Raw genomic sequence first — 27,517 nt, 5'->3', positions numbered from 1 at the left:
TTGTGATGAGAGAAATCTGAACACAGAGTTCTTTATTAAAGCTCAGTTTGCATTATACAAATATCAGTTTCAAACTGCATGCGGTGGCTTGGTCTGAGGCACAATACTAAGGTAAAACAGCATTGTTCATGTTTAGACATGAAAAAAAAAAAAAAAAAAAAAAAGAGGCATGGGGGGTCAACATAGAATTGCATAAATTAAACTGAATATATGTAATATTGCAGTTTACCCACTTAACTTGTTAGTTGTATTTTTAATAGACAAGTAAAATATACACATGATAAATGTGACACTGAGAAAAAGACATTAAGAGCAATTAAGACAAGGGAGTAAGTTCATCTTGCATTGAGTTTTTTTTTGCTATCGTGACAACAGAAGGTTTTGAAACGAAATCTTTGAAGACAATAAATACCGAGCATGTAATTCATTTCACAACAATTCTCTACATCATAAATTAGACAGAGGGTCGGACACCGATCGCCTTTTGAGCGGCCCTCTCTCTATACAGACAAGAACACCCTTCGGTTAAAGGAGCGGAATATTAAAAACGAGGCCACACACACACACACACGGGAGGATCCAACGTTCAAATTCATTTAAGCCCAACTTAGCCCAAAAAGGACTTGGAGAACTTCCGTCAATCACCTATTCTTCCTCCCTCCGTAAATCTCTTTTCCTTTGCCTTCAGAAACACTATTGCTCTACAAAGCACAAAAAATACCAAGGCCTTTATTGGTGAAAATAAGTACACTGTTGATCTTACGCGTTTATAAGACCAGCCCAGGCAAACTCACTTAAAATGCAGACATCAGATATTACACTTAGCACTATTCAAATGTTAATATTAATCCTTTTCTTGAAATGAGAGAAGAAAATAATGCAGCATAAAATAAAGTCACATCCCTGAAAAAACAAAGTAACCCCCAAAAAAAAGAAAACAGGCACAAATTTCAGGAAGCCTCCAGATTGAGGAGTCTCCTTCACAGCAAAACCTCTGTGATGAACCAACCCGTCCACAGCGTGAAGAGCGGCTGTCTGATCTCATCTGTATTTGGCAAATAAACTTCGATTGGTCACGGTTTAAAGAACTACTACTGCTAATCTTCACCTGCCACTTCCATAGAGGAGTTCAGGTGGCACATCCAAACCCAAATCAACACTGGGAAAGAGAAAACAAGCGTTTAAAGGCAGAAAGCGGCTTGCTTTCAAAAAAAAGAAGGTGGTTTTGTTGGTGTCGTGCTGCACATGGACAGAAGACCGCCTTGTAACAACAGAAAGCATGGAGGAGTGACCTGTCACAATGCATTAAACACAGAGAGCTGATACAAAAAACTAATCCAATGCATCATCATCATTATTCTCAGTGAAGAGGATAACAACAACAACAATTATAATACCAATAATATTACAACCGACCCCAAAAAAAGTGGCCGGACTGAAGTAGCGATGTCAGCTTAGCGCCGATCACAGTACAACCTGCCATTGTCGGGAATGTTCCGGTCTCATTGGGACAATGCCAGGGCGGCGTGCCTAAAGGGGTCGCGGGAGTGGAGACGAGGGGTTCGGGGGGGAATGTTACAGTACCGGGAGAGGGGGAGGTAGAAGAGGAGTCGACGAGGAGAAATCTGAAGGTACAAGAGTCCACAGCTCTACTCCCATTCGGTGGTTCCCGGGGGCTTGGACGTCAGGTCGTACATCACCCTCGAGATGCCGGGGATTTTCTTGATCTCGTTGACCATTTTGAGCACCACCTGTGGCCAGAGGAGCACGAGTTAGTGGATGGGAATGAAGGAGGGAGGGTGTGTGTTAGGGCTGAACCATTTCGTTTTAGCATCGATGTCGTGATGTGTGCATCCGCAAGTTTATTTATAAAGCACATTTCATACACTACGGCAATTAGTGTTAATTTCGTCAGACGAGACGAGACGAAATATGTGCGTCAACGACCTTTTTTTTCATGTCTAAAACGAGACGATGGCAAGACTGCACCACTGTCCAAAAACGCTGATTAAGACTAAATTAACATGCATTATTGTTGACGAAAAAAGACGAGACGAAAATGTTTTGCATAAAATAAAAACTAAGATAAAATCTCTCTTAATTTTCGTCTACAATCGTCTCTGCTTTTTCATCAGCTGTTACACCTTTAAAATATTCAGAACGAGTTCGGATCCCGCTTATTACATTGCTACCTACCAAATAAATCAATAATTTGACACAAAATTATGATTTAAAAAGGAGTTTATTGATTTAAAAATGATTGTATTGCTTCCGCTAAAGAAAATAGTGCGCTCCGTCTCTACGGTCTCTACAGAATCCTGTGTGTTCATGGCAACGCTCTGTTTTTCATGGCAACGGTGTGTTATAGTTAGCACCGGTCTGTTATCAAGAAATAAAATAGTGTGTGCGTAGAAAGAATTCGTCCGCACACGCCGCTCAAAAAAACAAAAAACAAATCCTGAGCGCAAGTCCACCGTCTAGGCAGGCTTTATGTGTTAAATCATATTTCCTGTCGCTGCGCAGGCTCTTTTATTGTACATGACAGCTTATGTCCCGATGACCGGTCCGTTGCATTACGATTAAAAGCAGTATCAATAAAGTAAAACGTGATGTGCAGTCAAGCTCGAGTCCTAAATCAGAAATTGTAAACCAGACACGTTTAACATTTGCATTCAACAAAAATCATTCAACAAGTGTATTTTGTCAGGTAATTATGACATTTAACCAATGTTTGAGATATGTGAAACACTTTTTTTTACTGAAATGTTTATCAGTAATAATCTCAGTAATAATGTGTTATTAAAAAAAAAGACTAAATTTTTTTGACTAAACCTAGACTAAAATTAAAAGACTTTTAGTCGACTAAAACTTGACTAAGATACCTTGAGTTTTCTTTTGACTAAAACTAGACTAAAATGACGAGACTTTTAGTCGACTAAAACTTGACTAACAAAAAAAGATATGTGAATGACTAAATATATGACTAAAACTAACAAGGACATTTGGCACAAGACTAAGACTAAGACTAAATTAAAAATAGGTGACGAAATTAACACTAATGGCAATTCAACGGTGCTTTACATAGAAAGGAATTGGAATTTCACACTATGGCAATTCTAAGTGATTTGCATAGAAAATAAGCACAAAATAAAAGCAATTCTAAAAGGAATGAATTAGAGTAAAATTAATTAAAGTAGTAAAAAGATGATGCATAGAATAAACTTCTCATTTGGCAAAACACCGGTGTATCTTATTTTGCATCTTTCAATTTCCCCAATTAAGTGGTTTATGTTTCTCTCTTACCCGATTCTCAGAGCCATTTCGGGACTACAGGTGAAAATTAGCATTTATGCTATAACCTGGCTCATTTACAGTCTACAGAAATGTTTGATTGTCCATTAATGTGCACTGTCCCGAATAAAAAAAAAAAAAAAAATTTAAGTTCAGTTTAGAATCAAAAGGAAGAATACAGTGCAGTCAGTCAGACGTACAGTGGATACTGACTTTACTGACTATTGTCAGTCTGTCAATAGTCAAATCGCAGGAGGTATAGGCATCTTAGTTGATCCGTACGGGCCAGCTGTACCCGGATTCAGAACGTGTGTGATTCGCAGATTATTTGCCCATCATAGAGTAAAAGTTTATAATTTGCATGTGTCGAGTCAGGCATCAAGAGCATATATCAGGCATATATCGTTTTAGCATTGATATCGCGATGTGCGCATCTGCAATAGTCACATCGCAGACGTATAGGCATCTTAGGCTGCACTTACACTGCAGGTCTTGATGCCCAGTTCCGATTTGCTGACGACGCGCTTACATCATCTTTTAAAAGTGACCAGTATCCGATATATTTGCATTTACACTATACACTGCCGAAACAATTCAAATGTAGACGTTCTGACCCGGAAAAGGAAGTAAAACAGCACGATATGCAATGCAAAATGATTATCCAGTGTTTTGCTTTCCGCTCTATTTTCAAAGGCCAGCAAAACATTGCTCATGTAAGGCGGAGAAAAAATAACTCCACTGTGTCGGAATCCATGTGCTTTTTTCCTGCTTACACGTTCGCCGGTCATATCCGATCTGTGCCACATGAGAGGAAAAAAATCTGAATTGGGTCACTTGAACCATGAAGTGTAAATGGGGCCTTAGTTGATGATCCGTACGGGCCAGCTGTACCCGGATTCAGAACGCATGGGATTCGCGGATTATTTGCAAAGTTTAACCATCATAGAGTAAAAGTTTATAATTTGCATGTGTCGAGTCAGGCATGAAGAGCGAGAAGACTCGTGAACGCCGAATTCAGTTCTCTTTCTCTTTCTTTTGAGCTTAAACAGACACGTGCACGCAAAATGCCCGTCTCGGGGAGTATCCTTGTAAACACAGTTGGTTATGTGTTGTAAACAATTGAGAAAGGAAACGGATGCGTGTAATTTATAATAGGTCCGTGCATTCGTCTTAAAGGGACAGCAGCCTAATGTACATGAGCTGTTTGTGTCACCAGTAATGAAAATGACTTTTGATAAATTGTATTAATTAATAATATTAGTTATATTTAATTCACACAGTGGAGACTGTTATTTTACATTTGATTATACAATTTCTGTACCTGAACACTGTTAGATTTACCTGAAAAACATAAACCACAGCTTATTTCAATTGTATCTTTCTTTTATTGTATTTAGCTATGCTTGCAATTTGTTTATAATTTTCTACACATATTCATTCCAATAGAATGATCAATTATTTTCATATAGAGCTATTCAAATCATCTGGTGAAATTGTTTTTATATTGCAATATTTATCGCAATGTAAGTTTTTTCCAGATATCGCGCAGTCCTAGTTAGTGTGTGGATGGAGGATCTGGTCTCTCACCTCTTCAGGGATCTGGTTGTCTGGAGTCGCAGCGATGCCGGTCATGAAGTCGCTGGTGATGAAGGTTCTGATGACGACGGACCGTCTGCAGGACGGCTGCTTCTGAAGCGGGTCACGGTCAAAGTGCAGTGGGGTGAGGATGACTGGCATCTGGCTGATTTTACTCGAGTAGCCTGGATATAAAGCACAATACAGAACGGTTATGCTAGTATATAAACAGCATTCATAAACAGTGATGTGTACATAAACAATCTAGTCTAGCCGACATGCAAACATAGCAAGTGGAGGTATTGCACCTTAAAGAATAGCTCACCCAAAAATGAAAATGATCCCATCATTTACTCACCCTCAATCCATCTTAGGTGTGTATGACTTTCTTTCAGCGGAACCTAATCAGAGTTATATTAAATAATATCCTGGCCATTCCCAGCTTTGTAATGCCATTGAAGTGTGCCCAAGTTTTTGAAGCTCAAAAAGTGCATCCATCCATCATAAAAGTAAGTTAATAAACGCCTTCTGAAGCGAAGCAATGGGTTTCTGTAAGAAAAATATCCATATTTAAAACTTTATAATCTATAGTTCACAAGAGAGTCGAGTTTCGGCAGAAAGATTACTTTTATGATGGATGGATGCGCTTTTTAAAGACACTATTCACTGCAGTTATGAAGCTTGGAAGAGCCAGGATATTATTTAATATAACTCTGATTATGTTCGGCTGAGAGAAGAAAGTTATATACACCTAGGATGGCTTGAGGGAGAGTAAATCATGGGATAGGTTTCATTTTTGGCTGAACTATTCCTTTAATGCTGGTTGCCACCCGTCATAAAATGGGAAAAAGACAATGATGATGTCATGTGTAGATACTACTGCCACACAGAATCATTATGGAGGAGATCCACAAGTCCACAAGCATCCAAAAAAAATGTGGCTTGTCAGTGTGGGACTTTTTTTGGATGCCTGTTCACACCAGATGATAATCATAACTTTAAATAGGTATAAAAACAGAACAACAGTAACATTTGTTGTCTTTGACATTTGTTGTCCATAACCAAGCAGATTTCCCCCTCGAGACGTAACTGTGGTGCAAGTGTTTACACAGCGCTCGCAGTAGCCATAGCTGTGGTGGGAGTGTTTACACATGTAAAGGTTATGACAATAATAAAGCAGACAGTGGAGACAGCCATCTCTTACCGGACTCCCTTAAAATGGAGTGTGCTACAAAATCTGCCTGTCTCAGCGTGCTCAGGACACCAGTGGTCAGGAAGGTGGGCGTGATGTCAGTGGGCGGCTCCTTAACATGTGACCCAAAGACGTAAACAACTCTGCAAAGGAAGAGATGAACAAGGGACACAAGAGGGACATCGTCAGAAAACATAATAAAGGGATAGTTCATGTGAAAAGCCTAAAATTAAATCTGTTCATCATATAAAGCGAACGAGTCCCTTCAGAAAATTTGGACTAAACCACTCAATTCATATGGATTAGTTTAACCCTAACCCTAACCCTAACCCTAACTTTTTGAAGCGTCAGAGTGGTAGTTGCGTAGCTGTCAATGGAGGGACAGAAAACTTTCTGATTTCATTACAAATATCTTTATTTGTGTTTCGAAGATGAACGGGTTTGGAACGACATAAAGACATATTAATTAGATCCGTCCGATAAAGATGACGAAGTAGTACGTCCCAAAGCTTGCCTACTTTTTTGCTACACATTCAAAAGTAAATACCTTTTCTTCACAAAAAGAGTACGTACTTTTATGGCATAGTGTAACTTAGGCGAATTGGGACGCAGCATATGGCTTTACACGATGATGATCGCTCTGATTGGTTTTAGGTCTAGCCAATTGCGCCTAGAGGCATTTGAGTGACGTCCGTTGGTGACGCCCCTTTGGAAATGAGTTATTAATGAAGCTTTGCCAGACCATAATAGTCTGGTTTTAACCAGGCTAGTGATTAAATGGTGACAGAATTTCTGTTTTGGGTGAACTATCCCTTAAAGACACATATTAAAGGACTATTTCACACATAAATAACTTTTTTAATATGTTTGAAAAAAAGATTTCATTCTCTTGATATTTGATAAAAAATTCATCATATTGTGAAACTTTAATAATATTTTAAACTGTAATTTATTCCTGTGATCAAAGCTGAATTTTCAGCATCATTACTCCAGTCTTCAGTGTCACATGATCCTTCAGAAATCATTCTAATATGATGATTTGATGATCAAGAAACATTTATGATTATTATGAATATTGAAAACAGTTGTGCTGCTTCATCTTTTCGTGCAAAGCATGATACATTCTTTTCAGGTTTTTTTGATAACGGAAAGCTTTTGTAACATAATAAATGTCTTTTGATCAATTTAATGCATCCTTTCTAAATAAAAGTATTAAGGACAATGAAGGGGTGGATGAGACAGTGGGATATGAGGGGACAATGAATACTCCCATAGTTCTTCAACATGGTTGGTGGAGCAAAGTGACATACGGATGTGTCATTACCTGTTGATGGAGTGACAGATCCGTGGGATGAGTCTGGCCAGGAACATCAGTGAATCCCAGTGAGGAGCCTCTTTACTGCTCACCCCACACACGTAACTGTACGACCGGGAGTCGCCCTGTACACACGGATCATATGGAATCATGTTCAGCCCAACATCTCAGAAAAGACAAAAATATCCATTTTAAACATTTGTGCAGAAGTGTGGAGAAGACACACCAACTGTTTAACTATAAACCATTAGCAACAACAACATGCATAAATACAGTGCACGGTATTTAAAACTCTCTGGCCCCGTGTGTGTCAGCATGTCCCAGCTCAGAGTCTGGAGACCGGGGTAATTTTAGCACAGCCGTGGTTTAGGAGACGGCTGTTTGTAAGAGGAACACCCAGCCATGCATCATCAGCCAATGTGGCGAGACGCAGACGGCTCTGTCTGGACCAGTGAGTGAGAACAGAAGTAAACCAGCCTCCTCTAGCACTAGGATTGAAAACCTGTTTATAAATACAAACATCATGAGCCGTGCACATGTCAGCAGAGGAACGCTCACTCTATATGCTGATATGATACAGACTGTCCTGCACTGAAAGCACAGCTCTTTGACATTCTCATCAGAACTATAAATAACATCAAAATTTAACAAAGCAGTAGAGCGAATAAGCAACACTGTGTGTGTGTGTGTGTACTTGTATCTTGAGTTTTAGACCGAGGTCAAAGAGAGTAAAGTGAGGACACTTTTAAAGGCCTGTTTGAGGGTCAAGACTTGGTTTTAAGGATAAGGTTATAATGAGGTTAAGGGTCGGTTTAGGGTCAGGGTTCGGCACTTAGTTGTGATGGGTAAGGTTAGGGTAAGCGGCTAGAGACTGCATTGTGTCAATGAATGTCCTCATTAAGATAGATGTACAAGAATGTGTGTGTATGTGGAATGAAAGAGTATGTTTGAAAGGCTAACCACAGAAATTTTGACATTTTGTTGCTATGCAGCCAGACAGGTCATTCTGTCTTCCAGACAGAGTTAGAGTTTGTTGTTTTGGAGACGATATAAACTGAACCTGAAACAAGTGAGCAGTGTTGGACAGGGGTCATCGTAGGCTCTCTGATTGGTCTGCAGCTACACATTAGACACAGAGTGCAATGCACTGTGTTGTGACGCATTCCTCTCATAGCTATCATTAAAATTTTGTGACTTAAGCCGCTTTCCAACCGGAGGAACCTTTTCACAGTTCCTAGAACTATTGGCTAAAGTACCCGGATGTCGGCGTGTTCGCACCGCAGGAACTAGGAACAATTTTAGTTCTAGGAACTCCATTTGGAGGAACTAATTTAGGTCCTACTTCAGAGTAGGGTCTAAACAAGCCTGGTAATACCAAACTCTGCTACTTCGCTTTGCTTCGTAGACAGAGTCTGGAATGGCATAACAGAGAAGTGTTTTCTCTCTTGCTAGGGGGCGCTTGTCTGAAGTTTAAAATCATTGGTTACCCGTAAGCCAATCACATGACGTTTGGTCATGGCATGTGTTCTGCGCATGCTCAGCCGCATCTAACTTCCACTGTAAACACATGTATGATGCGAAAACAAAACCATCAAGCAAAATACCGGAGTAAACATGGCTGTGAACGATTTTTGCAGATTATGTGAAGTAAATCTACGCATCCACGGTACAATCAGCGTCTACGTCACGGCTCTCAGCCCGCCCTCTGTACGTTGATTGGCCCGGCCATCCGAAGGCCGCTGGAAAACTGAAAGATAGGCTGCTATCTCAGACTGACTACAGAAGCGAAATGAAATTGAGCGGAAGTAGGAAGTCTGACGTAGTCAGGCTAGGTCTAAACCAGCACTATAGGAACTACCCGTGACGTTAGTGTACGCTGATAGATCGAACGCACGCGGAACACCAGCACCCGCCATTTTTAAAACAGCTAGAATGTAAACACGTAGATTATAGCCTATATATTTACTCCATAAACTAACTGTACAAACATGAAAAACAGTGATAAGCCGCTTTCCGACCAAGTAGTTAAAGGAACTTAGTTCTAGGAACTGTCCATTTCTAAACAGTTCTATGAACTACTCTCCCCCAAACTCGGTTTTGCTGTTTGCGTTCGCACTGGCCCAGTGGCCATAGAAACTGGTAGGAGGGGTAAGGGAGTGACGCAAGCACGCTGACTTTTATTTTGACGGCGCGACGGACCTTTATTTTGACGGCGCTGAGAACGCCAGAGCAAACAATGCTCGCATTCTCTGTGTTTATTAGTTAGCGATCTGTCTAACAGTACTGTTTAATATGTTATTAGATAGAACTGTTATAGAAAGTAGACAGTAAATGAAAAAAAGGTTATTAGCCTATGCCGTGTGGTTGATGTCCAGTGTTGCTAGCTAGGCAGAAATACATAATCATGTTTGGCTTGGTCCCCTCAAAGTTGCGTTGGATTTTCTCTTCAGCGTAAAGGTTTAGAGACCCATCTATCACTGTTTTCTATGTTTGTATAGTTAGTTTCTGGAGTAAATATATAGGCTATAATCTGTGTGTTTACATTCTAGCTGTTTTAAAAATGGCGGGTGCTGGTGTTCCGCGTGCGTTCGGCCAATCAGCGTACACTAACGTCACGGGTAGTTCCTATAGTGCTGGTTTAGACCGACTCTGAAGTAGGACCTAAATTAGTTCCTCCAAATGGAGTTCCTAGAACTAAAATCATTCCTAGTTGCTGCGGTGCGAACACGCAGACATCCGGGTACTTTAGCCAATAGTTCTAGGAACTGTGAAAAGGTTCCTCCGGTCGGAAAGCGGCTTATAGATGGGTCTCTAAACCTTTACGCTGAAGAGAAAATCCAACGCAACTTTGAGGGGACCAAGCCAAACATGATTATGTTTATCTGCCCAGCTAGCAACACTGGACATCAACCACACGGCATAGGCTAATAACCTTTTTTTTTATATACTGTCTACTTTCTATAACAGTTCTATCTAATAACATGTTAAACAGCACTGTTAGACTAATAAACACAGAGAATGCCAGCATTGTTTGCTCTGGCGTTCTCAGCGCCGCCAAAATAAAGGTCTGTCGCGCCGTCAAAATAAAAGTCGCCGTGCTTGCGTCACTCCCTTACCCCTCCTACCAGTTCCTATGGCCACTTGGCCAGTGCGAACGCAAACAGCAAAACCGAGTTTGGGGGAGAGTAGTTCTTAGAACTGTTTAGAAGTGGACAGTTCCTAGAACTAAGTTCCTGTAACTACTTGGTCAGAAAGCGGCTTTAGTGTTGACCTTCTGTTGGCTCAGACCAGATGGGATAGCCTTCGTTATCCTTGTGCATCGATGAGCCTTGGGTTCTGGTCACCGGTTTGTGGTTTGTTGGTAAACTCTCACCACTGCTGACCGAGAGCAACACACAAGCCTTGGCGTTTATCATCGCAGTCAGGTAGAAACCTCTCCATATTCTTTATCTTTTCATAAATCATTACTATTGGTCACCCTTTATGCCTGCCTGTGCGTTTTTCAAATATTTAACCAATGAAAAATATTAAAAAGAGCCTGTGACTAGACGTAACTCCATTGGATTCTTAACCTGTCAGTCAAACCTCATAACTCCGCCTCTATCGTGAATGAAGTGTGACGCGGGGAAAATAAAGAACTGGTTGTTTGAATAAATACAGAGTTTTGTTTACTCAAGAAACACTATTATATAAAGGCTAATGTTTTAAGTATTTGAGGAACAGAGAAGAGTGTTTTAGTCCAGCATTTGTTGTCGATAGCCAATCTGTCTTAAATCTTTTTTTGGGAGATTTTGGACAAACGACAGAAAAAACTGAGCGCCCACATTGCAACAGTGAACTTTTCTAAACCTGTACATTGATGAAATTGCTGCGTTCTAATTACGGGACAAAATCCATATGTCCGACATTCATGGATCAAAAACCTTTTAACTTCATTTGAGCTTGATTTTTGGTAAAATGATAATAATATGACATGCTAATATCTAACCATTTATAAATACACGGTGTTTAACTATTTTAAAAAAATCACCAAGAGCAACACACAAGCCTTGGCGTTTCAGAGATACTCTAACCCAGTCGCCTTGCCATAACAATCTGTTGAGTACGAGAGCTGATTTTTTTGCTTACCATCTAATTTACCCAGACCTTAATATGTGGTCTTGTTAGGAGATCTTGCTTCATCTGTGACAGGTCATAATATTTTGGCTCATCAGTATATAACACTTAATTCCTATGCACACTGACATGCTAGTTAAAAGCCAGAGAATTTGCCTGCCGGCAGTTTAGAACGTAATAAGCAACCGAGTCTTTTATATAGATCAGTGATTAAGACTCAAGTCAAATAGTAACCTCATAAAAGCGAGTTAATTTGACATGGAAAGAGTCACCACCATGTCCTGCCCTGTTTGCATGTGGAATAAATGAATCATGGCTGACTCTAAGTGCAATTCTACAATACCATCTGTAATTGAAAAGTGAGACTGCATGCACACCACTATGTGTCAGTGCCAGTGAAAGACATATTGTTCAATGCAACAAACATAAAATAATGTGAATCATTCTTATGCTCATTATGTTTGAAAGTACTGGTGGATGACAAGGCTTACCTGTACACCGACAGTTTTGATTGGCAGCAGAAAGGCATTTAGTGAATGAAGGCTGGTGATCTGCATGAGTTTCTCTTCCTCCTCATCTGATATGCATGACTTCACTCTTTGAAGAAGGGTGTGAGGCTGGATGGATTAACATCAGAAGGATTGATATTTTATAGCATGCTATTTATAATCCAAAGGAACGACTGTGTGTGCTTTCAAGTGTCCACTTTCAACTTAATCGGAAAACTTACTGTTAAAGGCGCAGTGAGCGATTTCTGAGAAACGCCTCAAATCAACACAAAAACAAAACAGTTTTGTGAATGCTTGCTAGATGTCTGTTCTGAAAAAAATACTGTGTTTGTACATAGTCCTGGCTGTGTAAATAGGAGAAAAAAAACAAAGTGGACCGGACCAAACAGACTGAGCACCACAAAACTCTTTTAGCCAATCAGCAATAGGGGGCGTGTCCACTCATGAAGAGGGTGGAGAGAAAGGTCAGAGGAATATAATCGGAAGAAGTAGATTTCAGATATCAACAGTGTTTCTCAGAAATCGTTTACTGCACCATGAAGTTGAAAAGATAAATTATGTAAGGTCAGAGCCAACAAGAAACAATGTTTAAACACACACACACACACACACACACACCTTTTTGACCATGGCGGAGAAGTCTGTGATGATTTTCAGGACGTTGTTGGTCTCGGCGAAGTCTTTACAGACGTAAGGCTCATCAGCACAGATCACTCTGATGGCCAGACCCGGACCTGCAACACATCACACACAGTCTCAGCAAAGCACATTTCAGAGGTCGTTAATCGCTACATGAAACGTTCAAAATGTACACTTGCATTAAAAAATGTTGGGGGTCACAGTAAGATCTTTGTTTTAGAAAGAAGTCTTGCAAAGCCTGCTTTTATTTGAACAAAAATACAGTAAAAACTGTAATATTGTGAAATATCGTTTTCTATGTGAATATATTTTAAACTGTAATGTGATCAAAGCTGATCAGCATCTTTACTCCAGTCTTCAGCGTCACATGATCCTTCAGAAATCATGCTAATAAAGATTTGATGCTCAAAAAACATTTCTGATTATTACCAATATTGTAAATGCTTTTACTGCTTTTTGTGGAAACTATAACACATTTTTTCAGGATTCTTGGTTAAATAGAAAGTTCAAAATAACAGCATTATTTTAAAATATTTTTTTTTTTTATAAAAGTCTTAGTCACTTTAAATTATTAAATGAAATGCATCCTTGCTAAATAAAATGTGGGAATGCTCTTTGTAGATTTGATTAATTATATGATTATAATGACTTGTGAATGACAGTAAAGCGACATAATTGACGCTGGTAGGTCACATGATAATGACAACATGGCGTATGAAGTACATCCGAAAGGTACACTTAAAATTGACAACTAATGCAATTTGTTTTAACTACTTATTAGTGGAAGTGAAGCAAATACAAAAACAGGGATTTGGAGGTTTGTGATGGTCTTACCAGGGAAGGGGTGTCGGGAGACGATCTCTTCAGGGAGTCCCAGCTCTCGACCTAGTGCTCTAACTTCATCCTTGTGGAAATCCTTCAGTGGTTCGATTACTTTACCCTGAAGAGTTCAGAAGAATCAGCAAATAACAGTTATGAACAGTTTCTTCAACATGAAGAGGAAGAGACGCCCTATCGCGTGCCTCTATTCTGTCACACCGCAGGGGCTCTGAATATACTGCAGCCAAACACAACATAAAAACACTTTCCCTGCTTGAGTTCACCTATATGGACAAAAGAAACTGCATAAATGTAAAAATATAAAATTAAAAATTATAATTCACATGCATCAGAGCTAAAGAAATTTAAGGAGTATACAGTTACCAAGCTAAAGGGGAGGGGTGAGGAGAAAGAATATTTTATTTTAATTATTATTTTTTCACTCTAATGCTAAAACACTGTTTAAAAAGTTAAATTATCATCGCAGTCAGGTAGAAACCTCTCCATATTCTTTATTTTTTCATAAATCATTACTATTGGTCACCCTTTATGCCTGCCTGTGGGTTTTTCAAATATTTAACCAATGAAAAATATTAAAAAGAGCTTGTGACTAAACTTCGTAACTCCATTGGATTCTTAACCTGTCAGTCAAATCGTGAATGAAGTGTAACGAGGGAAAATAAAGAACTGGTTGTTTGAACAAATACAGTGTTTTATTTACTCAAGAAACACTATTATATAAAGGCTAATGTTTTAAGTATTTGAGGAACAGAGAAGAGTGTCTTAGTCCAGCATTTGTTGTCGATAGTCAATCTGTCTTAAATCTTTTTAGTTTTTGGACACATGACAGAAAAAACTGAGCGCCCAATGAAATTTTTGCGTTCTAATGACAGGACAAAATCCATATGTCTGACATTCATGGATCAAAAACCTTTTAACTTCATTTGAGCTTGATTTTTGGTAAAATGCTAATAATATGACATGCAAATATCTAACCATTTATAAATACACTGTTTATCTATTTAAAAAAATCATTAGGAAATGAAACAATGGAGAGTTACAGGACATTAATGAGGAAAGACAGGTTTGCCTTGCATTAGGACATGTTGCAGGCAGGACTCGAACCTGCAAACGCCATGTTGGCACCATTGCACAACACAAAATTGGCTGATGTTAAATCTTTACCTCGTCTCTGAGTTTGCGGATGAGCTCTGTGTCGTTGTGGTGAGTTTTGATCATTTCTGCCTTCCCACTCGCAAGGTGAGACGCACTCTCGATAAGATCTGGCCTGAGCGTTCCTTGCGCCAAGAACACATCCTCTGGCTTCAGATTCATCTCTCCAATCACCTCATTCGCCACCTGTGAGAGACAGCACATCCAGGACTCACTGTTCTGCTCCATACTTGCTCATATTATAGTCCACTACACATTCAGATCACTTCGCAACTCAAGAGACTTATAATAGCTCTATAATAGGTTTATTCTCCAGGCGAAGTCTTGTTTAATGTGTACACAAGACATTTTAGGCGAATCAATACTGAAGTCGACAGATCCCTACACTAATATCATTACAAGACCATCTGACGACATCAATTCAGTTACTGCCGGACAGATAGTCATCTACAAAAGCAGAGCTACACACTTTTACAAATGTATCCCCAATGATCTTCCGCTTCTCTTCTGGATTGGTGGTCATGTTGAGTGTTTTGCTGATGCGTTTCCTGGGCGTGCGGTCCTCTTCTGATATTGGCAGGGTCGTCGTGCCGTTGTAAAAGGTGTGTGCTGCGTTTACAACTGTGAAGCAGAGAGAGTGATGCTATAGTTACACTGATGTGTGTTTCAGAAAAAGTTAAAATGAAGGGATGCACCGACGTATCGGGCAAGAATCATCATCAGCCGACAAAAGCAATTATTTTCACTATTGTTTAAAAACTGCCAATTATCTGTCAATCAAAAGGGGATGGAAAACATGTCAGACTGCAACTCGTACTGTGTGTAAAGAAAATGTCTCGTGTTGAATTTAATGCTGTCGAAGTTAATGCGACAATAGTGCATTATTTGCATAATGTTCCCATCCAATAATTAAAAAGAGCTTTTTGCTCTGTTACTTCTGATAGGAGTCTTAGCTTTCAAATTACTTCCATTTTATCACAAAATTCATAAATGGCAATAAATTGATGCTCCTAAATGTATCGCGACAGATTATTGAGAGATATTGTTCTGAATAACTGGTATTGTGCATTTCTAGTAAAAAAATATTAATTAAATTAATAAGTAGACTTTAATAAAATGCAATAAATACATTTGAATAATGCATGAATAAACAATGTAATACATATATTAATTAATTTAACCAAAAGGAATCTTCTGAATGTTACCTTTGAGTTTGATGCCGAGTTTAGTCAAGGCTTCCTCAACACTCTGACTCTCTCTCTTTCTCATGAAGCCGTTGTCGATGTGAACAGCGATCACTTGCTCCTGGTTCAGGGCTTTATTCAACAGGGCCGTGCACACGGTGGAATCCACACCACCACTCAATAACACCTGCACACACACACATCATGATTTAGGACTCACTTTGGTCTGTAACTGTAAACAAGACATCCAATAGACACAAGTGTTCAAATAGACAGAATAAACAGTACACCAGAGATGACTTTGCTATAATATTATGTACATTAATAGATTATAATCCAATATTAATCGTCAGTTCACTCTCTAGAGAGAAGACCCACTTGGCAGAAGCTCAGAGAGGAAATCACCTTGCTTTAGGAAAGAGCAGTAACTAATTGGCATTTTTAATTAGTTGCTCTCGCACACACACACACACACACACACAGCCTGGAGCAACAGCAATTAACAGAGAATTAGACAAATTAGAGTATTATGGCACTAATCACATATGTGCCTTCAATCAAACAAAAAGGCCTTTAATAGATAAAGGAAGATCAATATTGTATTGAGCCCACAATAACAGTACCCCCCCCCCCCCCCACACACACACACACACACACACACACACACACACACACACACACACACACACACGCACACTAACCAATTAAAATCAAAGCTTTTACTCAATACCAGTCTGTTAATTATTATAATTAGAGAATGATTTCTGTTCAGTTTGCATATAGACAGACATGTCTGACTTTTTCGGAAAATCCAATTAAGCTTTATTTTAGTTTTAGATTTAGTAAATTCAACTTAAAAGTTATTTCAGTTAGTTGCCAAGGCAGGATTTTTTAAGTTTAAGTTTTTTTATCTAATATTTATATTTTATTCAGTCAAAAATTGATTTTTAATAGCTTTAGTTAACAATAACAACACTATCTTTGCGATCACATATAGTGATTTTAGTGCAATGAAAGTTTCTTGAGACACGCTCCCATCTGCCATCGGTCCACATAACAAAGAGGGTTACACTTTATATTAAGGTGACGTTGACACATTGCACTTGCTCAAACAACCACTGAGTACTTACTATACTACTATGTACTTACTTACTATGTACTTACTATAGAGTTACGGTTAAGGTTTGGTTTATGGTTAGTTACTTGTAATTATGCATAATTTACTGTTATTACTATAGTAAGTGCATGTAGTAACTATAGCCCTATTCACACGGGATAAGCATTACCTGGTGACCTCTAGTAATTTGTAATAATTGCGGAGGTTGTCTGTGATCTTAATCCCGTGCGAATCGGCCATGTCTGTAATTTGTAAAGTAAAAATTCACCCCGCAAATGACCAAACCATATTTCGCCGAACACCGAGGTCCGGTGATAATATTAGTCCCGTGCGAATCGCCATCTCTGTGATTTGGCGGGGTCGTTTATAATTGTTTCAAGGTTTTTGTTTTCTGTGTGCTTTTTTTTATCCATCTTTCCTGAAGAATGGAGGCTGTGTTGGAGTGTTTTGATAGTATTTTGGGTGCTGGGTCATATCGCTATACACCATGATACGATACACAATTTGCAGAAAGAGAAAGCTGAAAACCTTAAGAAGAGCTAAAGATGGAGATGAATGACATGTATAGCAACATGTGGTAAGGAACGTTCTTCTGTTTATGATACATCATTCAGCTAGACCTATAATAAGACAAGCAATAGCCTATTAACATCATATCCGGGAGATAAGTCAGTAAATTCGAGTAAAATCACAGGCTTCGGTTATCCTGTGCGAATGCGCCACACAGATGTGGGTGGGTAATTTCTAAATCACACGAGGTCCCCAGATAATACTAATCCCGGGCGAATAGTGCTTATGTCACCTTAAAATAAAGTGTTACCACTTCACCTGTAACTGACTAGGGCTGTCAGTTTTGTGAAAAAATCCTGTTCGATTTTTGAGACATAAGTGTTCATTGAATCGATTTTCCATGTCTAAAGACGTTTCCATTTTAAACGCCAAATATGGGCAAATCCACGGACAACTAACAGGCATTAGGACGAACGTAAAGAGGGGGCGCTTGGCACAAATCAGCAAATATTCCTGATGATTTATTGGCATGAAGTTTCGTGCACAATGACAAACAGGAGTGCAACATTCTCGGAAAACAATAAGCAGAATGGACTGCCATAACATCAATGAACAACATTACTGCAGTCTTCAGCATGGCTGTGTTTATGATTAGAAATGTCAAATAAATTTCACCTACGAAGGCGATTGTAGACCGTAGCCCAAATCTGTATCTTTATGCATGAGACTGTCTGAATACCGGCAGAATTCAGTTTTGTTGTAAAAAGAGACACATTATGCAGAAGTGTAATTTGCTGTTATGTGTGTTTGTCAGAGCCTTTGCGTTTGTGTATCGTGACGAGCTGGACGAGCTCCGAGAGAAGGCTGTTAAAATCGATCCCCTATTTTTGTTTTCGAAACTTGTGTTGGTTGGTCCGATCGATTGTGCAATCGATTTTCGAACATAAAGTGACAGCCCTGTATAGACCAATTTTGAGCCGACGTCACAGTTATTGACACGGTAAAACAAAGGGAAAACTGGAGGCGGCCAATACAAACCAGCACAGATTCGGCTACATAATAAGGAGCTTAAATTATTATTATTGTTATTAAATGTCATCTTGTTGTGTTGTTGGGTGCAAGAATCGACGGAGTACAGGCTCCAATTTGAAATTTTATCGCATAATGTTTTTTAAATTATCATGATTATTTGTGAATCATCTATGATTGTATACATTGTTTTGATTGATTGTGACTAGTAGACTTTTTGAAGAACCTGTTAAGAAAGTGTAATCAAATACATAGTTAAAAAATTAATATGCTGTATCTGGAATTTTTATTTCTAGAAAATATTCACATCATTAAAATTGCACTGTAATGTCACTCTTTACATTGTCGTCTTCTGTCTGGCCTTGGCAGAACTGCGGATCGTAGGCTACCACACAAGTCTTGTGACCATTTAGTACAGTTATAGATCATCCATTGAATGAGCGTGTATGCCGGGTCAGCCAATTTGGGATGTCCGTTAAAATGAACTTTTGCAAATAACAATCAAGCGGTCCTGGACAGTGAGTGACCTTGCACATTAAAGGTCCCGTATTATGCCCCTTTTCACAAGATGTAAAATAAGTCTCTGATGTCCCCAGAGTGTGTATGTGAAGTTTCAGCTCAAAACACCCAACAGATCATTTTTTACAGCATGTTTAAATTGACATTTTTTTGGGGCTCAGAAAAACGCGCTGTTTTAGTGTGTGCCCTTTAAATGCAAATGAGCTGCTGCTGGACGGCACAGGGGGCGGAGCTTCACAAGCTCGGCGCACAGTCTCTCAGGACAATCTCATCTCATGGAATGATGATAATATCAGAAACTCTCAGTAACGGTGTTCATTTCGAGTCGGACAATAATGCCTACAGAGTCAAAGTGCTGTATAGAGATGAAACAGGTATAGTTTAGTAGTTTAATTACGGTTATTATAACGTATTTGTCATCTGCTTGTATGTATCCATTATTTATTAATAGCCTACAAGTCTGCTGTCTGAATGATGATCAAACATATACTGATGAGTTTAATAAAGTTTATTGTACATCACACAAAAGATGAAGCGTCAGTTTTACTTCAGAAAATCACCGTAAGAGCTGAGTAAACACAGTAAGTTATTAGAAGTGCGCCAGTAGAGTTGAGGGAGCATTCCTGTGGGCGGAGGTTAGTCAAAAAACGGTTTTAATGACGTCATTAAAGAAGGAAGTAGACGGATGTAGTCCAAACGAGCTGTTCGATGTAGGCGACTTCTGTTAAATAAAATATCTCGCTTGGCATTGAACTTTGAGCTTTATAATTTTACAGATATTATTTATGCTCTAATAGCAACATTACACACTAACTAAAGTTTGAAACATGGGATCACGAAGAACGGGACCTTTAAAATAAAATCGGATTTTCTCCAGTCATTGTTAAAAAACAAGCTAACAAAACTTGCAAACTAATGTTAGTGAAGCGGCCAGAGGGATCGTTCTGCCTCCACCTAAGCTCCGCCCACAAAAAACGTCACCATGTTTACCAACTGAAAAGGGGTCTATAACTGACCAATGATTGTTTTAAATGTCAGGTTGAAGGGATTGACGGTACATACCAGAACTTTGGATTTGTCCACCTTCTCTTTAATCTCCCTGATGCAGGACTGCTGACGGTTCTGTACGGTGAAGTTGCTGCTGCAGCCGGCAATCTCAAACAAGAAGTTGCGTAGCATGTCCGTCCCCCTCTCGGTCAGATCCACCTCTGGGTGAAACTGAGTGCCGTAAAGTTTCTTCTGCTCATTAGCAATGCCTGAGACAGAGATGGACGCGGGAAATGTCTTAAACCACAAACACTCACAAGCAATAACAAAGCACGCTCAGGAATGCCTTTTTAGGATATGAAGCACGTCCAGGAAGTCCTCAGGTCCACCCACCTGCAACGATGTTTCCAGACTGTGCAACAATCTTGAATCCTTCTGCTACTTTGTCAACACTGTCTCCATGTGTCAGCAGAACGGGTTCCTCCTTTTGCAACCCCCTTGAAACACACAAAAGAGTTTCAGCACAAGATATTGCATATTTATCCTCACTTCTCCGTGGGGGGCGTTGTTTACGACAGCACAAAAACCTGCTCGCTGACATCATAAAGGGACGCGTACCTGAAGAGAGAGCAGGAATTGTCCAACGCAATGTCAAAGACACCGTCCTCCCTCACACTCTTCCTGTGCACCGTACCTCCGAAAACTTTATTCATCATCTGGCGGACACAGAAAAACAGTTAGCCTTTGACATACTAAGTGTATTTATTGATTTATCGCCACATCAGCAGTAATGGACATATTACTGGCAAACAACATTATTGTAATTTAAATAAATAACTATGATTACAATATCACTTCAATACATTTGCAATAATTTGTCTTAAAAAACACTAAGTGTATTTATTTATTTATGATTTATCGCCACATCAGCAGTTATGGATATATTACTAGCAATCAACATTTTAATTTAAATAAATAACTATGATTACAATATCACTTCAATACATTGTTTACAATAATTTGTCTTAAAAAACACTAATTGTATTTATTTATTTATGATTTATCGCCACATCAGCAGTTATGGATATATTAATGGCAATCAACATTATTTTTAATAAAAAAAAATAACTATGATTACAATATGACTTCAATACATTGTTTACAATAATTTAACAATAATTTGTCTTAAAAATAATCAATATACAAAAACATACATGTATACCACCAACAACAACAGTAATAATAACAATAATTACATATAATCTTTCACTTTAATATATGATAGAAATTCTACAATTATTCCAGGAGAAACCTTGTCCATTAATACAAATATATATAAAAATATGTTGTGACATACTAAGTGTATTTATTTTATAAATTTTTTGTAGAACTTAACTACTGCCATTCAAAAGTTTGGGGTCAGTAGGATTTTTGTTTTTGTTTTGTTAATATTTTTGTTTCCAGCGAGGGCACATTAAATTGATCAAAAGTGACAAAAATAATATTCTAGTATAATAATATATTATATATATATAATAATAATAATATAGTAAACGTAATATTCTATTTCGTATAATTGCTGTTCTATTTAATTTTTTTTCTGTTTATCAAACAATCCTGAAAAAATGCATCATAGTTTCCTCAAAAATAATAAGCAGCACAACTGTTTTCAACACTGATAATAATCATAAATGTTTCTTGAGCAGCAAATCATCATGTTAGAATGATTTCTGAAGGATCATGTGACACTGAAGACTGGAGAAATGATGCTGAAAATTCAGCTTTGATCACAGGAATAAATTACACTTTAAAATATATAACAATAGAAAACACAAGATTACTGTTTTTACTGTATTTGTGATAAAACAAATGCACCTTTAGTGAGCAGAAGAGAATTCAAAAGCATTCAAAAATCTTACTGACTAGTGTATTTGGTAGTGCATTTCATTAATTTGATTTTATTGTTATCATTCATAATAAAATATAAAAAAAATAATTTGAAACTAAATAATGATAATAATTTGTATTATTAATAATATTAATAATTTGTTTCTCACCTGCATTCCATAGCAGATTCCAAGAACTGGTTTCCCGATGGTGAATATGGCCGGATCAAACCAGGGCGCATCTTCAGCATAGACAGAGTTCGGTCCTCCGGATATAATAATGGCCCTAACATAGCAGACAATAATTTGATATACTGATAATAAACCAATTTATCTTAACCAAAATATAATTACAAAAACATCAAATGGCTGTGAAAGATGGAAAGAGTCTGTGACTGTCGAATCACTGAGACTGGGAAAGTTCTAATGCAAAGGCCAGATCATGTGATCCACTTATCTCTCCAACTTGTGGGTTTCTCTGTCTTTCTCTCAGTCTCAATGTTCACCGCTTCAGGAAAACATCAGCTTTGTTTCCTTTTAGGTTCTCACAGGGGGAACGCACGGCACTCAGTGAACTCACACTGTGTTCTCTCAAGGACAAACTGACTTATGACGGTTTATCTTTACCGAATGGTGTTTCACACATTTCTAGAATTGGTTTTAAAAGAGCAGCAGCTGGATGATTATAACTGTACAATAACAAAATATGTTTGTATGGAAGCTTGTTTCACACAGAATAAAACCTTTTAAAAGATAATTGCAACTTTTTATCTCACAATTGAGAGTTTACATCTCGCAATTCTTACTTTATTTCTCAATAAATAAAGTCGCAATTGCGTTTTATAAAGTCAGAATTGCGTGAAATAAAGTCGCAATTGCGTGTTATAAAGTCAGAATTCTGAGTTTTTTTCTCGCAATTGCAACTTTATATCACGCAATTCTGACTTTATACCATAATTGCGAGTTTATATCTCGCAATTCTGACATCTTTTCTCAGAATTGTGAGATATAAAGTCCAATTCTAAGGAATAAAAAGACTGACTTTTTTTTTTACCTCAGAATAGTTTATATCTCACAATTCTGACTTTATATCTCCCAATTGCATATTATAAAGTCAGAATTGTGAGATATAAACATGCAATTCTGAGAAAAAAAAGTCAGAATTTCAAGTATATTTCTCGCAATTGCGAGTTTATATCTCATAATTCTGACTTTATAACACGCAATTGCGACTTTATATCACGCAATTTTGACTTAATAACCTGCAATTGCGATTTTATATCACGCAATTTTGACTTAACACACAACTGCGACTTTATATCGCAGTTCTGACTTTATAACCTGCAATTGCGACTTTATATCACGTAATTCTGAGATAAAAAGTCAGAATTGTGAGATGTAAACTCGCAATTGTAAGAAAAAAAGCGACTTTATTTCACGCAATTCTGACTTCATATCTCGCAATTCTGACTTTATAACAAGCAATTGCAACTTTATTTCACGCAATTCTGACTTTATATCTCACAATTCTGAGTAATAAAGTCAGAATTGCAAGATGTAAACTCGCAATTGTGAGATAAAAAGTCGCACTTATCTTTTAAAATGTTTTATTCTGTGGCGGAAACAAGCTTCCAGAGTTTGCAGTCTCCAACAGTGCCTTCAAAAATTGCGCTTCAAGCAATGATGGTTAATAATTCTGATGTCTTCTGCATTTAAAGGGAAGAAAGCCTTTGATTCACAGTGTTAGTTCAGATACTAAAGCCTGTCGGTTACCATATCAAACATGTCTGCTTTGCAATTCAATTAGGCTTCCATGGCACTTTTCAACATGAGAACCGAACAGCATCTACTGACAAGACTTGGCACGGATGGGCTCACCTGAAACCCTGCTCTCTGATGGCGAAGGCTGGCGTCTCCAGAGGCAGAATCTCAGACTGGACAAACAGCTCGCGCACCCGCCTGTCAATCACTTTCCCATACTGCGCTCCCGCATCTAGGATCACCACGGCACCCTCGTAGGAACACAAACCATCTTTAGGCTCTCCCACGATATCCAGCTGCAGATACACAATGAAGAACACGTGTTACATAAGTCCCCATGTTAGGCAATAAAACGCTACTAATGTAATTTGGGATGCATTTAAAGGCACATGTTTGCATGTGACTGGAGACTACAGATGTGCTGCTTCTGATAAATGTAGTCACATGACTCCCAGGAAGGTAATGTTGCATGTAATGCATCTATAACCGTTACAGCCTGACCCTGCACTTTGTGGCTGCGTCCGAAAACTTAGGCAGCTGACTTGTTGGCAATGCAGGCAGCGTTTGCGCACGAAGGCACCTCACGAAACTGATGACTTCTGAGGCAGTGTAACTTTTTAATGATCTACAGCAAAATAGAGCAAGCTTTGGTGATAAATGAGCTAATATATATGACATCCGCTAGAAATGACATCCGAAGTGGAAAACGTTGGTCAAAAACATACATTTACTGTACACACAAACGCAACTTTCAGACGCCATCTTTATTTTTTAGCTCAACTGTCACAAAATGGAAAGCACAGGATTGTGGGATATCAAAAGTCAGCGAAGGATGCATTTATTCTGCCTTCAAAATCGATGAGATGAAGATGAGGACATTAGATTTGAACGCATTTTTAAGTTTTCGGACACAACCAGTGTGTGAATTAAAGGGGTCCTATTATGCTTTTTCACTTTTTCACTTTAGTTTGTGTATTATGTTGCTGTTTGTGCATAAAAAAAGATCTGCAAGGTTACAAAGCTCAAAGTTCACTTCAAACGGAGAGATTTTATTTAACAGAATCCACTTTTCGAGAACGACAACGAACGGCTCATTTGGACTACAATGCGTTTTTTCCGGATCTTGTGAAGTCATAATGTTCCTCATTTAAATAATCTCCACCCATGGGACACGCAATAAAAGAGTGAGAGAAGATGAAGAGAAGATTTCCACCCCGGAAAAAGTTTGTCCATGTCAAAGTCTGTGCTTCAAATCCGTTCAGCACGATCCGCTTGTTCGTTAACATTGTCAGGGTCTGAATCAGGCTCGAAACTGTTTGAAATTTACGCCACTATTTACATCCGAGTAGAGCTCGCGGTGCCAATCACAACACACTGGCCAGCAAACCAATCACAGCACATTTAATATTTCGGAAGGAGGGGCTTCATCGAAAACGACCTGTCAACCAGACTGGGGAGAGGAGAAGCTGTAAAAATATCAAATAGGCCTATGTGAAAAATAATACGCTTTTTGAACAAGCATGAAAACATATTCTAATACACCCCAAAAAACAAAATCAAGACTTCAAAAACGGCATAATAGAACCCCTTTAATGCAGACACAATGTTTTGAATGCAATCTTTCTTAAAAATGTGTGATATTAGGCATGTGGCATATTAATCAGCCAATATTTTGCCATAATTAAAAACTTTAGTAATGTTTTAATAATTTAAAACATAATTAAAAAGTACCAACACACACACACACACACACACAAAAAAAAAAATAATAATAAATAATTGTATATATATATATATATATATATATATATATATATATATATATATATATATATATATATATATATATATATACACACACACATTTTATATATATTTATTTTGTAGTATATTTGTTTGTAAATATAATTTTTTTTATATATATATATATATATATATATATATATATATATATATATATATATATATATATATATATATATATATATATATACACACACACACACACACACACACATATATATATACACACACATACACATTTTATATATATTTATTTTGTAGTATATTTGTTTGTAAATATAAATTTTTATATATATATATATATATATATATATATATATATATATATATATATATATATATATATATATACACACACACACATATATATATATATACACACACATACACATTTTGTATATATTTATTTTGTAGTATATTTGTTTGTAAATATAAATTTACATATATATATATATATATATATATATATATATATATATACACACACACACACATATATATATATATATATATACACACACACACACACATATATATATATATTTTTTTTTTATTCAATCAGCAATAAAATTTACAGCCTACTATTTAGATATCATACTGGCCATTTTTGGCATAAACCACACTACTTTTTTTCTAAAGTAAAAAAAACTGCCTATGGTTGGTAATATTTCTACATCATTATTATTATTATTACACATTTTACTTTATTATTTTATGGCCTCCAAATATGGAGTATATACTTGTATAGTATCAAGTATGATCAATTTGAACTCAGAACCCTAAGGTAAAAATAGATCAGCCATAATTTCAGAAAAGACAGAGTGTACGCACTACGAACTCATGTATCTCTTACTATAGTTTATAAGTACGAAACGCTCCCACGTGGTTTGCGAGCGCAAGAAAACAACACTTTATAACTGACTCAAAAGAGTATAAAATGCCGGAAAAACGCAACAAAACAATATTTATATAAACACTTGAAAGAGTGAAGGCATTAACTAACAGTCATGTATATGCAAAGATAAAACAAATAAAGCAAACATGACCCTCTCCAGTATGGAAATGCACTGGCCTGTACACACTCACACTAGCATGTTAACACAGAACAGCTCAACTTTTCACAGTGATAAACGCGATAAATGCTTTGCAGCTGCATGAAACTCATAGGTGTTTCACAGGTGGCTGTTGATTTCAGCCACAGCTTTAAAACCCCATTAGCAGTGGAAGCTCAGCATGTCACATTGATTGAGGCTAACTAGCATTAGCTTGTGCGCTCGAGCCCCGGCTAACCGAATGCGCGAGCTGAGCTGCGCGCGCTGCGAGCTTCGCCCGGGGCATGTGATGTTCTCAGTAATATCACATCCAGCACCACGACATCAGCCGGTAGAGTGCTGTAGGCAAAGACCGAGCATATAAATCATCCATAAGGGCAAATGCGCATTAATAAAAGTAGGAAAATCAGCCGGGTCGCCGCGCGCTTTAAGTTTCCCAGCGCAGACAGGCCGCGTGTGAACGGGGAAAACCGGTAGCGAGAACCGGTGATACGCACAAGGACGGGCAGAAGAGTTTGGGTTCTGAGCCATGCTTAGGCCGGTTTACTGACCTTGGTATCCCCGTTACACAGTGCCATGAGTGCGTGATGTGGAGCGGACACTCCTGTCTATCCGTGTTTCTGTTGTGAGCGTGTTCAGCGGGGGTCTCTCTCTCTCTTCCGTGTGATCGTTTGTTGACGGTGTCTCTCGCTCTCTCTCTCTCTCTCTCTCTCCTGCTGGCCGGTTGCTTACTACTACAGCTCCGTTACCGTATCTTCAGCCTGCTCGTGGTCGTGTGGTGTGTGATTGCTGATAGGGAGGAGTTTTGACGTTGAGTCAGAGAAAAGTTTCTGTCGGCTCGAATCGTTTAGTACTTTTTAAGGAACATATTTTAAAATATATACTACTTAAATTAACTGGAGATCATTTCAGATCTCATTTGAACACATATAACAAATGTGCTGGGTGTTTCAACCCATGTTTGGGTCAAATAACTGTTGGTTTAATTTATTAATTAAAATTTAAACCCAACGTTGGACCTTTTTCACAGACTGTGACGA

The 27,517-nt window shown here is 38.0% G+C and overlaps 1 protein-coding gene across 1 annotated transcript; it reads right to left on the bottom strand.

The window, feature by feature from the left end:
- Positions 1–27,261, bottom strand: gmps (guanine monophosphate synthase). Its single transcript, XM_081373062.1, has 16 exons — positions 27,029–27,261; positions 23,740–23,918; positions 22,033–22,147; positions 20,594–20,691; positions 20,369–20,472; positions 20,051–20,244; positions 15,835–16,000; positions 15,099–15,250; positions 14,642–14,815; positions 13,472–13,577; positions 12,617–12,732; positions 11,981–12,106; positions 7,383–7,498; positions 6,071–6,201; positions 4,879–5,051; positions 1–1,751 (listed from the first exon to the last, which is right to left on the bottom strand). Exons 1-16 carry the CDS (start codon positions 27,053–27,055, stop codon positions 1,650–1,652), a joined length of 2,079 nt encoding a protein of 692 aa, XP_081229188.1. The 5' UTR covers positions 27,056–27,261; the 3' UTR covers positions 1–1,649.
- Positions 27,262–27,517: the final 256 nt, after the last annotated feature.

The sequence above is a fragment of the Scardinius erythrophthalmus genome (genome assembly GCF_964197995.2).
Source record: "Scardinius erythrophthalmus genome assembly, chromosome: 8".
Taxonomy (NCBI): domain Eukaryota; kingdom Metazoa; phylum Chordata; class Actinopteri; order Cypriniformes; family Leuciscidae; genus Scardinius; species Scardinius erythrophthalmus.
The sequence above is the reverse complement of the archived record's forward strand: the minus strand, read 5'-3'. Positions and strand labels throughout refer to the sequence as shown.